The following is a 17,785-nucleotide window of genomic DNA, read 5'->3' as shown; positions in this document are numbered from 1 at the left end:
CCATTCCTGGGGCAGTGGCCCTCAAGGAGGCGCCAGATAGGCGTCTGGAGGCGGGGCTTAAGCAGATTTTTTCAACCGCAGGTGTGTCACTTCGGCCCATTCTCGTGATCTCCTGGGTCAGTAAGGCCATGGAGAAATGGGCGGAGGATTTGTCAAGGGGTCTGAATGATCAGGGTTCTTCTGAGGAGTTCATTCAGTTAGCAGAACAGATGCGGGAATCTGCAATGTATATTGGAGAGGCTGCAAGGGATTCTGCGGCTCTGGTGGCAAGAATCTCGGCTCAGTCCATTACGGCCAGGAGGTCTTTGTGGCTTAAGTCCTGGCAAGCGGAGGCGGACATTAAAAGGGCGGTAGAGGCTCTTCCGTTTACGGGAGAGGTCTTGTTTGGGCCGGAGTTAGACAAGTTGATTTCTCTGGCCACAGGAGGCAAATCAACTTTCCTGCCTTCCGCGACTCCGCCTCCCAAAAAGCCTTATCAAGGGCCGGCCTTTCGCTCCTTTCGGGGGGCACCTAAGTTCAGAGGTAAGTCCAGAGGATCCTTTACCGCTTCTCGTGGCAGAGGCAGAGGGTTTGGTGGAGCAACCACTGCCTCAGGACCAGCTGCTCGGCGCGCAGACGTCAAGCAAACCGAAAAGCCCGCAGCATGACTCCCGGCCCTCCTACCTGGGGGATCCCAGAGTAGGGGCTCGCCTGTTGGACTTCCGGCAGGCCTGGGAGGGGTCTTGCAAGGACAAGTGGGTTCTGTCCGTCATTGCGCAGGGGTACAGACTGGAGTTTTCCGGTACTCCCCCTCACCAGTTTTTTACAATAGGTTTGCCTCACGTGGAGTTGAACCGTCAGTTGCTTCTTCAAGCAGTACAGAAACTGTTGACCGCAGGAGTTATAATGCCGGTTCCTGCCGAACAACGCACAGAGGGCTTTTATTCTCCCCTGTTCCTGGTTCCGAAACCGGACGGTTCGGTTCGACCAATATTGAATTTAAAAGCTTTAAACGTATATATCACGTACCACAGATTCAAAATGGAGTCTCTTCGTTCTGTGGTTGCAGGGCTGGAGCCGGGGGAATTTTTAGCATCTTTGGATGTCAAAGATGCTTATTTGCATATTCCCATTTACATTCCGCATCAGAAGTTTCTTCGCTTCGCGATAAGGGATCTCCATTTTCAGTTTCGGGCTCTGCCATTTGGCCTTTCATCGGCGCCACGTCTGTTTACCAAGGTAATGGCAGTGATGGTAGAGGTGCTTCATTCTCTGGGAGTAAAGATCGTTCCGTATTTGGACGATTTACTCATCAAGGCCGAATCCAGGGATCAGTTGACGCAGGCGATTCAGGTAACCTGCCAGACGTTATTGACCCATGGCTGGATTCTCAACTACCAGAAATCTCAGCTGAATCCTTCAAGAAGGATTGTATTCCTGGGGTTGATTTTGGACACGGAGGTTCAAAAAGTTTTTCTGCCTCGGGAAAAGATGTTGTCCCTGCAGGAGTTGGTTCGGCAGGTGCTTCGACCTCGGAGAGTGTCGGTGCACTTATGTATCCGATTGCTGGGCAAGATGGTAGCCTCGTTCGAGGCTCTGCAGTTCGGGCGTTTCCATTCAAGGACCTTTCAATTAGACCTGCTCAGGAAGTGGTCGGGCTCCCACTTGCACATGTACAAGATGGTGGTGTTATCGCCCTGCAGCCGTCTCTCTCTCCAGTGGTGGCTTCTGTCGGCCAATTTGTTGGAGGGCCGACGTTTCGGAATCTGGGATTGGACGATAGTCACGACCGATGCCAGCCTCCGGGGCTGGGGAGCTGTTGTGTTGGGACAGCACTTCCAGGGTCGTTGGTCGTCTCAGGAGGCGAAGCTGCCTATAAACATCTTGGAGCTTCGCGCGATTCGTCTGGCCTTGTCCTGTGCGGACGGGATCCTCCGGGGGAAGGCGATTCGCATTCAGTCGGACAATGCCACGGCTGTGGCTTATGTGAACCGGCAGGGCGGAACACGCAGTCGCGGAGCCATGCAGGAGGTACGTCCAATTCTGCAATGGGCAGAGCGGCATGCTCTGGCCTTGTCGGCGGTCTTCATTCCCGGGGTGGACAACTGGGAGGCGGACTATCTGAGTCGCCAGGATGTTCACCCTGGGGAGTGGGCTTTACATCCGGAGGTATTTGCCCAGATCGCCCACCGATGGGGGATGCCTCAGGTGGACATGATGGCCTCCAGGAACAATCGGAAGGTGCGGCTGTATTGTTCCAGGTCTCGGGATCCAGAGGCGGTAGCGACGGACGCGCTGACCGCGAGTTGGAACTACTCCCTCATTTATCTGTTCCCTCCGTTGCCCTTGATTCAGCTGGTACTCAGAAGAATCAAGCGGGAGAGGTCCACAGTCATCCTGGTGGCACCGAATTGGCCTCGTCGTCCTTGGTATGCCGACCTTCAGGGGCTCCTGATGGTTCATCCTTGGCAACTACCTCTAAGGGACGATCTTCTACAGCAGGGGCCGTTCGCTTACCAAGGCTTACGGCAACTTCGTTTGACGGCATGGCTGTTGAGGCCGCACTGTTGAGCAGACGAGGAATTCCTAAGTCAGTGATTCCCACTATGATAAGAGCCAGGAAGGAGGTTACTTCACGGCATTATTATAGTATTTGGAGGGCCTATGTAGCGTGGTGCGAGTGCCGTAACTTGCCCACGGCTGTATTTTCTTTGTCTAGGTTGTTGCAGTTTCTGCAAGCCGGATTTAAGGCGGGTTTGCGCCTAGGGTCCCTTAAGGTACAAGTGTCTGCATTGTCAGTTTTCTTTCATAGGCGTCTTGCCGTCATTCCTGAGGTGCAGACGTTTCTGAGCGGGGTTCTCCGCCTTCAGCCCCCAGTGCGGGCTCCGGAGGAACCCTGGGATCTTTCTTTAGTTTTGGATTATCTTAAGTCAAGTGTTTTTGAACCCTTAGACTCTATTGATTTGCGGTTGTTAACTTGGAAAACGGTGTTACTGCTCGCGTTAGCATCGGCACGCCGGGTGTCCGATCTTAGCGCTCTTTCATGTCGGTCACCCTACCTGGTGTTTCATCCGGACAGGGCTGAGCTTCGGACCAGGTTGGATTATTTGCCTAAGGTGGTTTCATCTTATCACCTAAATCAGCCAATCGTGGTTCCAGCTCTTACGGGAGATTCCGCCTCGCTGAACGTGGTCCGAGCCTTGCAGGTGTATGTGAATAGGACCAAGGATCTCAGAAGGTCGGATTCACTTTTTGTCCTTTATTCTTCGGCAAAGCGAGGTTGGCCAGCGTCTAAACAGACTCTGGCCAGGTGGATCTGTCTCACCATTAAGCAGGCTTACCTTCATGCTTCACAGTCACCGCCAGTCAGGATCTCGGCCCATTCCACCCGTTCGGTGGGGCCGTCCTGGGCCGCTGCCAGGGGAGTTTCCCTGACACAGTTATGTAGGGCGGCCACTTGGTCGGGCCCTAATACTTTCGTTAAGTTTTATAGGTTTGACACCTTTGCGGCCTCTGCCTCCAGTTTCGGCTGTGCGGTGCTTCAGGATGCCCAGTGCCTTCCCACCCGTGGGGATGGCTTTGGGACGTCCCCAGCGTAGACTTCAGTGTCCCCAAGGATGAAGGAGAAAATAGGAATTTGGTACTCACCGTTAATTCCCTTTCTCCGAATCCGTAGGGGACACTGAACTCCCTCCCGGCACTGTTCAGGCCTAAAAGGGGGGGATTTATTTTGAGCGCATGCAGTTATGTTTGGTTATGCATGCGTCTGGGTGTTGTTGATAGCCTACTGAGTAGTATGGTTGTTCGTTTTGGTTTGTTAATTTCTTTCTCTCTCTCTATTGGGATTCCCTGGTCTCTTTTCTCCTCTCGGGCACGGTCAACTAAGACTGAGGTCTGAGGGGGGAATAGAGGGGGAGGAGCCATACCACAGTTCAAGTTTCTTAAAGTGCCGACTCCTCCGATACACCACTCTATTCCCCAGCGTAGACTTCAGTGTCCCCTACGGATTCGGAGAAAGGGAATTAACGGTGAGTACCAAATTCCTATTTTTTTCATTTGCGCGGTCCCATGTGAGGGGATGTGTAAGCACAGATGGGGATTCGCGCGAGGGGCGGATGGGCGGCGTTTACCTCTGCGCTTAGTCAACCCGATTTCTCGAGTATTATCAGACTCACGGATGGGCATAGCACAAGTGCCGCCTCTCTTCCAGTTGCTATGAGGGAAGGTGACATTGTATTTCAGCATCAGTCATTAAATATACATTTTGGCGAGCACAGTTTGTCAGTTATCAAGAAGAGCGCCTTTCTTTCCTGGAAGTGCCTCTTTATGTAAGACTCCACTTCATTTGAGACACATGGGTAACAAAGAAGCTCTAATGTACTTCCATTCATTACAGGTGGTTATTCGGTACTGGCAATGACACTCCGCGGTTAAAGTCGTGCTCCAGTTCATTTAATTGCTATTAGTATTTTTTTTTTCCTGTGGGGAACAGACGAATGCTGCTCTATTATGTTCTTGGAGAGCAGCTGGAGAGAATATGTAAAAAGGAAATATTGACTTTCAGTTCCTTCTACAGAAGTAAACGTGTGTGAGAACTGATCTCAGGCCAGTTATCCGGTGAGAGTGCGGCGATTGCTGCAGCTGGAGGTGCACTGTAAGTGCCGGCTCCCAACGTTGCTGTCGCTTTCACACCATATGTTCGTTGTATTCATCGGCTAAGCCTCTAGCACATATAAGAGATAAGACGTTTCCTGTAAGTTCTGAGTGCAGGAAAATGAAGACGTGTTTTATTTAAAGGCACTAGGTGAACGTGTTCACTAAGGGGGGAATTCAATCCCAGCAGATATTTCCAATCCTCGGAAACATCTGCCCTTTTCACGTAGTAAAGACCAAATTCGCATTTGATTTTCAATGTTCTTCTTTACTTTCCAATTTTCTGAAAGTCAGAAAAAACGTGAATTGGCGAATCCCCTTTTTTTATATGGAAATGGCCGCTAATTCGCAATTTTCGACCTTTTCACTGTCAACATTCCCTTATGACCCAGTCGACCTTAGACATGTCAACCTTTTGTCTGTGTCATCCTAAGGCTTGTCGACCTGCAGTTTTCGACCCAATGTATGTCGACCTTAATTGTGCCGACTTAATGACCGTGTTCCCATATCTGTGAGTTTGTATGTTCTCTCTCTGTTTGCATGGGCTTAGGGGGAGATGTATCAAACCCTGTAAAGAGGATACGTTAAAACTTCTAGCTATCATTTATCAAGTACATTATGTAAAGGCTCACAACCCCCCCTCCCCTGTGTTCACCACTGGATTAATTTGAACAATGCAATTGAGTTTGCCACTCAACCCTGCATCTAATGCAGGGTACACACCAGGACGACCCGCTCACGATGCACATCGTGAGCGGGTCGTCAGTGTCTCGTCCGACCCGCTCACGATGACGCGGGGGGGCACGACCCGCTCACGGTGTGCACCGTGAGCGGGTCCGATCCGATGGCGACCCGCACCCGGCTGTATGGTCGTCATTGAGATCCTACCTGCAGCAGGTAGGATCTCAATAATGACCGACCGACCCGCGGGACCGCGCATCGGATCGGTATCGGTCCACACCAGGTCAGAAAAGGGCCCAATCAGCACACAATCTACATCCAATTGATCGGAATTGGATCTAGATTGTGGGGATCGGGCCCTAGTCGTCCTGGTGTGTACCCAGCATAACACTCTCGGCACATGATCTGATCTCTAACAACGATGAGACAGCCTAGAGGAGGTTAGCAACCTGGAATCTTGGTGCCAGTTCAACAATCTCTACCTGAACATCAGCAAAACTAAGGAACTAATAGTGGACTTCAGCACAAAGCAGGAGAAAAACTACCAGCCACTGACCATCGACTGGACCCCAGTGGAGAGAGTAGACATTTTCAGGTACCTAGGTGTCTACATCACGCAGTTCCTGCCATGTCAACTCCCTGGCGAAGAAGGCCCGGCAACGTCTTTATCATCTTAGACGACTGAAGGACTTTAGACTATCCTCAAGGGTACTAAAGATTTTCTATGCCTGCACCATTGAGAGCATTCTGACAGGAAATATCACGGCCTGGTTTGGAAACAGCACCAAAAAGGACAGACAAGCTCTCCAGAGGGTTGTGCGATCGGCAGAGTGTACCATCCGTATCGAGCTTCCAGACCTGGACACTATATACAGCAAGCGATGCTGGACAAAAGCCAGGAAGATAATGAAGGACCTCAGCCATCCCAACAATGGACTCTTCTCCCTATTGCGATCAGGGAAACGCTACCGCTCATTGAAGGCGAACACAGAGCGAATGAGAAGGAGCTTCTTCCCGCAGGCCATTAGAGCCCTCAACCAGATCTCCTAGTACCGGGACTTTCCTTCCTTCTACTAGACCTACCCGACACAATCTATCTCTACACTCTTCCTCAGCCGATCTACTTATTCTAACATAAAGGACGGTTGTATAAGCATTTCACTACATATTGTACTATGTATGACTTGTTTGGGACAAATAAAATTTGATTTGATTTGATACTAAGTAGGGATGCCAATCCCAGGATTCGGGATTGAAAAATGCTCAATCTCGGGATTGGCTTCCCTAATAATAAAAAGCACCGTGGCCGTCCGCATATTTACTTACATTTAGGGGCCAGGTTGCTGAGTGGGCGTCCGGGCTGATTTGGAGGCCGGGGGCTGGGTTGCTGAGTGGGCGGGTGGGAGAGCTGCCGCTTCTGGGTTGCCGGGCTCATACGGCGGGGTGGCCGGGAGGGCGGGCGGATGTCTGTGCCCTGTGCAGCATGACTTCTGACCTCGTCACGCTGCCCAGTGCTGCACTGCCGAATATGGGAGAAGCTGGGCAGCGGCTGAGCGAGTGCTCTGAAGCTGCCCGGCATTAGACTGCGCATGCACAGTCTTATCCCGAAATCCCGGGATTGGAGTTTCCAATCCCGGGATTTAAATCCCGACGTTCTGGGGACCGGATCCCGCCGATCCCGATCCCGGGATTGGCCACCCTAATACTAAGGTCACTTGCTCTTTTATGCTTTATTCCCAATTTAGAATCAGACCCATAGTTGTGACTTTTTTGACAGTTTAATATGGGGCCAAATGTACTTGAACTATAGTGGATTAAAGGAATATGAGTTCTCCATTCCGATCAAATCATTGTGATTCAATGCCCCCTTAGTAATGATCTGTTGCTTATTAGGAAACTTGCGTATAAAGGATAGTGTCTATTATGGAGTGATGCCTTTAAGGTGTCCCTGAGCAATGCTCATGTTGTAATGCCAAATGTAATAAAGGCAAGAATACAAGGAAACCGTATTGATTGGGAGCTTGCTGAGAATGAACAGCCAATAACTAGAGGTCTGCCACAGCTTTTGTTTTCATACTTGACCTCTGTGGTGAATAAAACCCACCATTTAATAGAGCAACTTCTCCTGACCAGCTGCTGCTGTGGGTTGTGTGGCTGCAGCCTTTATACACCTAGGCTAATAATACATGTGATATTATTGGTGCCACAGCAAAATAGAAACACAATGTAATGCTAAAATACCTGATTACGCTCGTTGGCCCGGGTCTTCCTGGCCTGTCCACAGATCTCATCCAGATCCTTAGAGTAAACCACATGGAGCCCCGCTATGGTGAAGTGGCATTTACCCGGCGGAAGTGGGGGGCGCCAGGCGTGCGGTGGCCCGGCTACTGTGCTACACAGTAGCCAGGGGAGGGGGGGTGTCGGGCGGCTGCTACACAGGGGGAGAATGCTCTGCTTGCGGACTCACCCCAGCCTGGCGAGTCACTCCACGGGGGGCGGGGATGAGCGTTGCAGAGCCGACAGGGGTGAAGGGGTGGACAGCTGCTCCAACTTCCGCCCTCCAGTGGCCGGCGCCCTAGGCAAAGGCCTAAAGCTGCCTAGTGGTGGCGCCGGCCCTGGCCATTGGGTTGAATCACATACAATTATTTTTCATAGATGGTCATTAAGAACAGCATATCTGTGTAAAAATAGGCCATGGGCTTTGCTGTATTTACAGTGTCTACAAAGAGCATTCACCCCCTTTCTTCTAGCAAGGAATCAATGTGCAATTATTCAGGAATTCTTTCCACTGATTAAGACAATATAATCTATAATGTCAAGTAATAAAACTTTAAATCATGGCTTTCTTCTCTATTTACGCACACACACACACACACACTAATTTACTATATCATATTCTCTCAGTTTGCAATGCCCTCTGGAGCACTCAGTTGTCTATAGAGGTCACAGCTGCTACGGTGTCTGTGTGGTAATGCAACAGCCGAAGGGCATCCTATTGAGCCGCCCAATGGCCACAGCTCTGATCCATCACTGTGTTACAAACATCAATCGGATGTTGGCTGTACCATTGGACTAAAACTGCCTGAGGATAAATGGCTACCCGCGCCAGTGGAACTCCAAATTCTGACACAGTCCTGATGGGTATGGGTCGTTGGGTCAACAATATTAAGGTCGACATACATTGAGTTGACCACTGATGTTGACTGGCCTTAGGTCTTCACATGAAAAAGGGTTTTTCAAGTTTTTTTTGTCCCAATTGTCAGCATAGTCGACATGGACACTGAAAAAGTGCACTGCGTCCCCTCTTATGAATCGCTTCGCTTACCCTAGTGGATGGTAGGGCATGAAATACCACCCGTTGGCTAAAAAAAACTAAAATACCCCTGCTGACCTTTTTGACGGTCTACCTTACCTTAATAGTGTCAACCTAACGGCCGTATGCCGTCCCGATATGCACGCAGACATCACCTAGCCCCATTTCATGGATCTTCATGCTTTCCGATCTGTGTCCACTGCCAGAAACAATCGGGGGACATCTGGAGAGCATCTAGGAAAAAATCATTGGCCGATTGGGCCCGATGTCTCTCCTTCATCGTTGTCTGAATCAGGCCCATAGTCCAGGTCCACAGTAGAGAATTTGCTAACTAGAATTGAGTAATGTAGATTAGAGAACAATTAAAGCAAATCTATGGTCAACCTGGTTTAAAGCTGATCAGGGAAAGTATACAAAAAGACTGAATACCTTTTGACATCACATGGAGCACAGTCAGGGCCTTTATAGGGAATTGGAGAGAAAGAGGCTTAATTGTGAAATTGCTAAGTACAGGTAGCACCCATTTACTGTATGTGGGAAGGCCACTAAGGGGTCTAGTAGTCTAGGTACTTCATGTACCTTTGCATTGATTGCTGTAGCACGCAGACTGTGTATGAAAGTGACAGAGAGTGAGTGGGATGTATGGGTCCACTCACTCAGCGGAAGGATGTGTGCTCTATTGACACCAGAACTTAGCATTGTGCTTTCATTGCTATGTACGTGCTAAGTCTAGCACAAGTCTAATGATCGCAGTACAAATTTGCTCTCAAAATGGGCAAAACCATGTGCACTGCAGGTGGGGCAGATGTAACATGTGTATAGAGAGAGTTAGATTTGTGTGAGTTATTTTGTTTCTGTGCAGGGTAAATACTGGCTGCATTATTTTTACACTGCAATTTAGATTTCAGTTTCAGCACACCCCACCCAAATTTAACTCTCTCTGCACATGTTACATCTGCCCCACCTGCAGTGCACATGGTTTTGCCACAGGGTATCATCCAAGAACTACATCGCTATAGAGGACAAAATTGATGGAGCAAAGCAGTGGCGTAACTATAAATTTTGCTCCCCCCTGCCAAAAAGTTTGTGCCCCCCCCCCCCCCCCCCCCGCTCCAGGCTCCTCTCCAGCATGTTTCCCCGGCGTGTGATGTGATGTCGTCACACGCATAACGGAGAAGCTGAAGCAGGAGAGAGGAAGAGAGACCAGCAGATACTGCTGCTTCCCTTGGCTCCGACGCATCCCAGGCCGCCCCAGCACGCCCATCCACCCGCCCATCCTGTACACAGTAGCCAATAGCCGGCTCTGTGTACAGTCAATTGAATCAGTGGGGGGATTTGTCATCTCTGCCATGGCCGCACCCGCGCTGTGGATGACTCGCCTCCAGTGCTTAGTCAGTGGGCAGCGGCAGGCAGCAGCATGTTGGAGCACCAAGCGGGTGCCGGCGCCCACACAGACCCCACCGCTGCTTGCTCCCCCAAGCGGCTGCTGGAGCTGACTTACAGTAGTTACGCCACTGGAGCAAAGTGTAAACAGCTATTTGAGAAACTTCTACTGCAGTTTGCAACAGAGTAGAGACCTAGAACGTAGAAGATTCCTTTTCCAGTGACCCAAACTTACAATGACATTGGTTAAATACAAAAAAAAAAAACAATGCTCTGGAATGCTCAAGCCAAACCCCTAGACCTTTTGCCCATTCAAGAATCTGCACAGTGATATGAAAAGAAGCTTCCAAAATTCCAGATAAACCTTGAGCAATATAATAAACAAGAATTGGACAGATTAATGCCTTTGGAGGCCTGGGGCAATAAGTGATGACCCCCCCCCCCACTCCCGCCACTATAACCCTTACCATAGGTGTTTCAGCATATCAGCATCAGGAAGTCTGTGATTCTATTGGCAGAGTCCTTCCGCTAACAAACCTGCCCACACAGCAACCGCCATACTCCTTACCGACAGAGTAGTACATCAGGCACAATGTAATGCACAGGTTGTCAAAGTCGGTCCTCAGGACCCCACACACAGAGCATGTTTGCCATGTCTCCTCACAGAATCAAGTGAAATAATTAGCCCCACCCATGGATCTTTTAAAATGTGTCAGTCAGTATTGATTGCACCTGTTGGGCTTACTGGGAAAACAAGAACATGGGAGGTCCTGAGGACCAACTTTGAGAACCACTGATGTAATGCATTGTGATGGTGACAGGAGCCAGCCAATAGGGGGGCAATATTTGTGGCAGTGTAGGGGGCCCGACCTATAATCCACCCTTTCTATCAGTGATTCTACCAAATGTTAACGGCAAGGAGTGCTTGCAGTATGTAATCAATGAATGTCTGTTTTATTTATGAATATAATTAATTAATAGCGCTAAGGTTGTATTTTTTTTTGTTCTTTTGGCATTGGGCAGTGTTTTATGCTGATCCGTAATAACAATTTACACAGAAAATCTATTTAGATGATGTAATAAAGTAAAAATTTAAAAAATGCGGAAGGGGTGAACAGCTTTTACAGCTACGGCGTTCTCTTCCTCTGATAATGCGCTTTTCATCTGCTGTAATAACTATCAAATAAAACACCCAGCGCACTGGAAGCACCTTTACTGCAATCAGCAATGATTCCCTATTACTTCTATTTCTTCCTGAAAATAAGTCCTATTTTCTACTTGCCGCGTACGAACCCTGCGCTCGCTTCCTGCGTTACAAGGGTTAATAAATTGATGCAATATTAAAACCACTGTCTAACAAGGAAATGAATGGGATATAAAAGTCCACCTCTCTTGGTAGTTGGCAGAACAGTAGATGGATTACCCCTGTTATCTTGCTAAGCACAGACCATTCTCGCAGTAATCTTCCACTTTAGACTTTGTATAAAAACAAAATACATTTGGTCTTCCGATACTTGCCCTGTCAGTCTCGGCGTTATCTCAAAAGTCTTCCGTTCAGGCAAGCCGCTAAAATCTGTATCTGTGAAATACCACCAGTAGTTAGTTCGGGGTACGGTCACTAGGACGACATGCAATTGAAGGTCGACAGGGCTTGGGTCAATACCTGAAATAGGTCGACATGACTAAGCAGGGCCGGCTCTACCATTAGGCAGCTGCCTAGGAGGGTGCCGGGATCTGGGGGGGGGGGGCACCGCCACCATGTCTGTCTATCAAAAAATAAAGAATGTTTATGAGAATCCTTGTTGTACTTAATGTAGTTGGCGGCTGTGGAAATTCTAAGACCTCACCTCCGTACTTTCCCTTGAGGAATTCTTCCCATCTTTGCTGCCGCTTTTTCCTTGTACTCTGTTGTGGGTGACAAATGGGAGGGTGCGGGGGGCCTCCAGGGAAAGCAGGGGACTTGCCCACCTTGAATTGTGAGCCTCCTTGCCATTCCGAAATGTTAGGCAAGTATTCCTCAAGGGGTTAGAGAGTGGTTATTGGTGGCAGTATGGAGGAGGGGGGGGGGGGAGTAGGGTGAAGTTATGCCTAGGGTACTTGGAAGCCTTACACCGGCCCTTTGGCTAAGGTCGACAGGCTTGGACGTCGACACAAGCATTTGGTTGACAATGTGAAAGTCGACAGTGAAATGGTGGACACTCGTTTTTCAAGGTGTTTTTTTTTGAGCCGACAGACGGTATTTCATGCACTACCATCGACTACGGCGTGGTGGGAGAAATAAACAGGTTCCGAGCGTGGCGAGGCACCGTGCCCGAAGCTTTGCGAGCACAGCTAGCCACGCGAGGGAACGCAGTACTCTTTGACAGTGTCCATGTCAACTAAGTCGACATTCGGTACAAAAACCTTTAAAACGCACGTCGACCTTCCCATTGTCAACCTAATGTGTTGACCTACCGGCCATGTTGACCTATTTCAGGTGCCAACATAAACCCTGTTGACCTTCAGTGTGGACCCAATGCATGTCGACTTAAATAGGGTCAACACATTGACCCATAACCGCTACTATGGTATATAACAGTTTCTGATGTGTTTTCCCCACACATGGTGATGTGACCCAGATAATGTAGCACCAATGTCGCTCGATAACGGGAATGGGTGCAGGAGGCTTTTCTTACATCAGACGTCTGCTTTCATCCAAACCTGCTCTGATACGTGTCAGGGTAACAGAATTCTATTACCAGCGGTGGTCCTGGAGTGAGGCTTACAATACGAGAGCTGGCGAGATTTCTCCGCTCAGCTTATTGGTTCAGGAAAAAGGTGGCAGGACTGCACTAGCTGTTGCAGCAAGGGGGAACCATTTGTCACTTAAAATATACGGTTGCAATAACATCAGAAATAGTACCTCATAAATCCACCTTGCCCGCGTCTCATATATATTTTATGTAAAACAGTTTTGCATACCCAGTCGAGAGGCCCTAAACGCCGAAAGCCGCTAAATCCCGTGTTCATTAAATACAGTATACATGTGTCTATATATACTACTCTTTCATACGTTAGTTCATAATATAATAAATATCGGTGTTGGCTATTTGTATTTAGATTAAATTGCATAATAAAAAAAATGACTCGGTGAAAGAATTATATCCGAAGAATTTTTTTTCCATGCGCCTAAGAAAAAAAGAAAAACGCTGCAAAATGTGCTCAGCTCTACGTTTATGAAAGTAGGAGGTACGAGAATAAGAAAATCTCAATAAGTACAATGCAACACATTTGTTAAAAAGGTAGAAACCACAACATGTTTTCCGTGTGAATAATGGAGATTGGGGATGGTTGAAAAAAAGAAAAAAAAAAGCACTTTACGGAGCGGCATAAGAATTCTCATGATGTTGCTTTGTGCGGCTTTTTGATCTGCTATATTTCAATTTCTAAGCATTTCGAATTTACATTTAGAAGTAAAGGCCTACAACCACTAATATCGCCATGGAAACCAGGATCTCGGCAGATAGAACACTCACAATAGCTTTAATTTCAGGCTACACTTTCTCAAATATAGAGGAAAAAATGTTTGCAAAGTGAAAGCAATGAAACGATAACAGATGTTATTTTCCCTAAACTTGTCAGGATTTGCTTGTTGTTTAACTCGCTCTGTTCCAAAAACACCATATTCTTATCCCCTGCAGTGGATGGTAGGCCCTAGAGTAATAGAGAGCCCACATAAATAGGTCCGTTTATGAGGTAGCAATTATCCTTTTGACAAAAAAAGATCTACGTTGTTTGCTGTATAAAGGGTACGTGTATAGCTAATCGCATATTAACATGTTTCACTTGTATTGCTCCATATCAGGACAGAGGTGGGTTCAGCTTTGGTACAGCTGGTATATGGATGATGGCAGTCATCGAAGGTAGCCATTTTGTGTTTGGTGCCATATTGTGAAATTCTAGATTATGACCATTTTATTTGCCTAATAGCTTGCTTACTCTGTTGGAGAACCAGGGCTGCTTTTAGACTGATTTGGATGTGGCCTATTACAGATATGTTTATATATTGTAGATTGCTTTGGTGCTATGATCTAAATATGCTGCACAAAGAATCCACTCTCCCAGAAGATGTGAGGGAAAAATGAATATTATTATTGCCCCATAGTATTAAGAGGTGTGCGCATGGTGAGATTTGGCTTGGCGATATTGTCTAGATAGTCAAAATCGCCTAGCAAGTGAGCCAGGTGTACACTGCGGACGATGGCAATTTCACGTCTACGCGGCGACGCTATCGCCCTTCGAAATACACACTTGTGCACTGAGCCAAAATTGGCTTAGTCAAAATTGACCATTATCCACTATCTCACTTCAGTTGGTGGACATGTTAAAGGTAGAACCTGAAAGGTCGGAAGGCACAAAATGTTAATTTATTCAAAAAGGTTGACATGGAAATGGTTCACAAAAAAATAAGTCAACACACTTTTTTTGCTTGCCATTTACCACTTTGAAACCTCATGTGACCCTGACTAGTGTACCGATTTGCACGTTATGCTTTGGGCAAGGTGCCTCTTTCTGTTACCCATGCTCTCGGCACAGGTTACTCTTCCCGCTCGTAATTCGTGTGGATGCTAAATGATGAAACGGTTACAAAAAAATGTGTAGTCCATTCAAACCTGTCGTCCTTTTGTCTCCCTGTCGACCAACCTTCTAGACCAGGGGTGGCCAAACCTGTCCTCAAGATCTACCAACGGTGCATGTTTTCCAGGCAACCTGTGGATCTATAGTAGGAATGAATGCAGCAGGTTTTAAAATGTGACAGTTAGTAATGACTAAAGCTGTGCACCAGCTAGGTGATCTGGGGAATGCATACCCTCTAACATATTGGACTTAAAAATCGGTACGGGGGTGTGGCTATAGATAGAGGGGCGTGGCCATGTGTAAAGGGGGAGTGGCCACGACCCTTTTACTTTGCACTTCATATTCAAAAAAATTGTAGCATCCCATTTAAAAAAGAGACAGCTGTGCTGGCTGTCCCTACCTCAGTCCCCATCGGCTGTGCGGGGTCTGGATTGAAGATGACTTGAAACTTCGGCCGCTGTTAGTCGCCACAGCCGGGTTTTCTGTGCTGGGGCACTTTAGGCCGCCCACTAGTGACATCACGCCGCCCATTCTTTTATCCCGGCGGCGGCTTGCGCTGTAGTGGCTGGGTGCGGTGCGGTGCGGGGCGGCGGGGGGGAGGGGAGAGAGAGATCTACAGTCACTCTCGCACGGCCGAAGGGCCGCACGCAGCATGCCGGGACTTGTAGTCTCCCCACAGCCGTGCCGTGACATCCTCCAACCACAGGCTATCCCCTAGCAGGGAGAGGCAGGCCCGCTGCGTCCCCCCCGCCGTGCACCCTGGGAGATATAGTCCTGGCAGGCAGCTCCCCCACGCTCTTTGGAGATCAGTCGTCAGTTTTAAACTACAGATCCCAGAGTCCCTCAATCACCCTGAGGTTCTGTGAAAAAAGCGGTACATTCGGTACAGCATATTTTAGCCGGTACAGACCGTTAAAAACCGGTACTGTACCGGGAAAAGCGGTACAGTTGGAGGGTATGGGAATGTGACAGTTAGTAATGACTACAGCTGTGCAGCAGCTAGGTGATCTGGGGAATGGGACAGTTAGTAATGACTACAGCTGTGCAGCAGCTAGGTGATCTGGGGAATGTGACAGTTAGTATTGACTACAGCTGTGCACCAGCTAGGTGATCTGGGGAATGTGACAGTTAGTAATGACTACAGCTGTGCACCAGCTAGATAACCTGGAAAACGTGGACCATTGGTAGATCTCAAGGACCGGTTTGGCCCCCCCTGTTCTAGACCATGTCAACCTTTTGTGCCTGTCAACCTAATGCATGTTGACCATATGCAGTCAACCTAATTCCGGTTGAGCTATCATCCGGATCCCGATAGGCCCAAAGGTGAAAGGTGCCAATCCTCGTGCAAGCGTGACATGATTTGGTTTGGCCGTGAGAAATATTGAAGTGGGTTACTTTAATTGGTACCTGGTCCCTGGGTCGACAATGTCAAGGTTGACAGTCCCTAGGTCGACCACTATTGGTCGACAGTTATTAGGTCAGTGATGGCTAACCTTGACACTCCAACTGTTGTTGAACTACACATCCCAGCATGCCCTGCATCAGTTTTAGCATGGCCAAATAGTAAAACTGATGCAGGGCATGTTGGGATGTGTAGTTCAACAACAGCTGGAGTGTCAAGGTTAGCCATCACTGTACTAGGTTGACACGTAAGAATGGTCGACATACCCTAAGTCGACTATACCGACTTGGTTCATACTTTAATATCCAAATGGGCATAGAGTTACAATAGATTATAATAGTGTGCCAAGCACAGCGAGCCATGTGAGGGGACGCTCTACATTTATACTGTGTCCATGTCGACATATGTCAACATAGACAAAAAAAGTGAAAAACTCCCGTTGACCTTTTGTGTTGACCATGTTCATATGTTGACCTTAAGCTTGTGTCGATGTGGAGAGTGATAAACCACCAACCAATCAGCTCCTACCTTCCATGTTACAGGCTGGGTTTGAAAAATGACAGGTAGGAGCTGATTGGCTGGTTGTTTTTCACTCTCCATTTTATCACTTTGTGAATCTTGATACATCTGGCCCTTTGACTAGAAATTTTTAGCCATAATTAGAGCAGCCTGCTCCTGCGGTCAGCGACCATGAAGGGCTCATGGAAAAACTGGCAATATGGTCGCTCAGCAACCATATCGCCAGCGATACATGCTGAAATCGCCCCCTTGTGTACACATCTTAACATTTATGCCAATTAATGAAAACTGCGTGTTTTCCCTGATCAAGGGCCTTTCTGCTGCACATCCAAATGGGAAAGTTGGCACGTAAAGCGGCACTTTGGAAAGTACTCACCAAAAAAACGACTAATGTATATGGACATAAACAGTAATAACATAAATTAGGCTCCGCACACTCAAATAAGGGCATGCCAACGTGTGGAAACTAAATAAATGGCTGCGTACGAAGTGTTGTAGCATTCACAGCATTTGGAAATAAAAATCCCAATTATTTTATTTACTTATATGAGGTTGTAATTATCGGCTTTGAAGATGAAAAAAAAAAATAAACAAACAAAAATTGTATGTATAATTTATTAGTAAAACATGTTTAATTTGGATATTAATGAACCATAATGAAAACTGCTTTGCGTTTGTTTTGTAATATTTTCATTTGCAAATTCTGTGAGTGTTAACAAATTCTGTATGCTCTATTGCATTTTTTGGTGTATTAAGAATGGCCTGTTCAGTGATCTGAGCTGTGCAGCTGACCTCTAAAAGCAGCACTGTGAGGAGCCCTTGCACTAAAGCTTGATATTCCATCCCCTTCCACTAGGGGCAGAGTACGACAAGCATGCAGTACTTTCCCCGCTTGCCCTGCTTGCTGCTCAGGGGGCGCTTGTAGATGTGCTCTCCGCGGAACCTTGTCACAGCAGGTGTCTAAGCTGATCTCTCTCCCCCTCTTTTGCAGATCTTCATGCTCCCAGTCCTTGCCTGAACGTGGAGTGCAGTTTTGGAGCGGCTTGTGTCGTGAAAAACAGGAAGCCGGTCTGCGAGTGCCAGCAAGTGTGCCAGAGCGTGTATGACCCCGTTTGTGGCAGTGACTCGCGCACTTATGGCAATCCATGTGAGCTTGAGGCTACAGCTTGTGCGCTTAAGAAGGCGATCACAATCAAACACAAGGGACCCTGTGGTGAGTGATAATGAGAATGACAGTG

At 47.9% G+C, this 17,785-nt stretch overlaps 1 protein-coding gene across 16 annotated transcripts in view; it reads left to right on the top strand.

Annotated features, from left to right (window-relative positions):
* Positions 1–17,785, top strand: part of AGRN (agrin) — a 445,469-nt gene that overhangs the window by 312,614 nt on the left and 115,070 nt on the right. For all 16 annotated transcript variants that reach the window (XM_083163268.1, XM_083163265.1, XM_083163264.1 and 13 more), the window contains one exon: positions 17,539–17,760. In XM_083163268.1, coding sequence (XP_083019394.1) covers positions 17,539–17,760 — 222 coding nt within the window. The remainder of the gene's footprint in view (positions 1–17,538; positions 17,761–17,785) is intronic.

Source organism: Crinia signifera, chromosome 19, assembly GCF_055691185.1.
Source record: "Crinia signifera chromosome 19, ASM5569118v1, whole genome shotgun sequence".
NCBI lineage: Eukaryota > Metazoa > Chordata > Amphibia > Anura > Myobatrachidae > Crinia > Crinia signifera.
The sequence above is the reverse complement of the archived record's forward strand: the minus strand, read 5'-3'. Positions and strand labels throughout refer to the sequence as shown.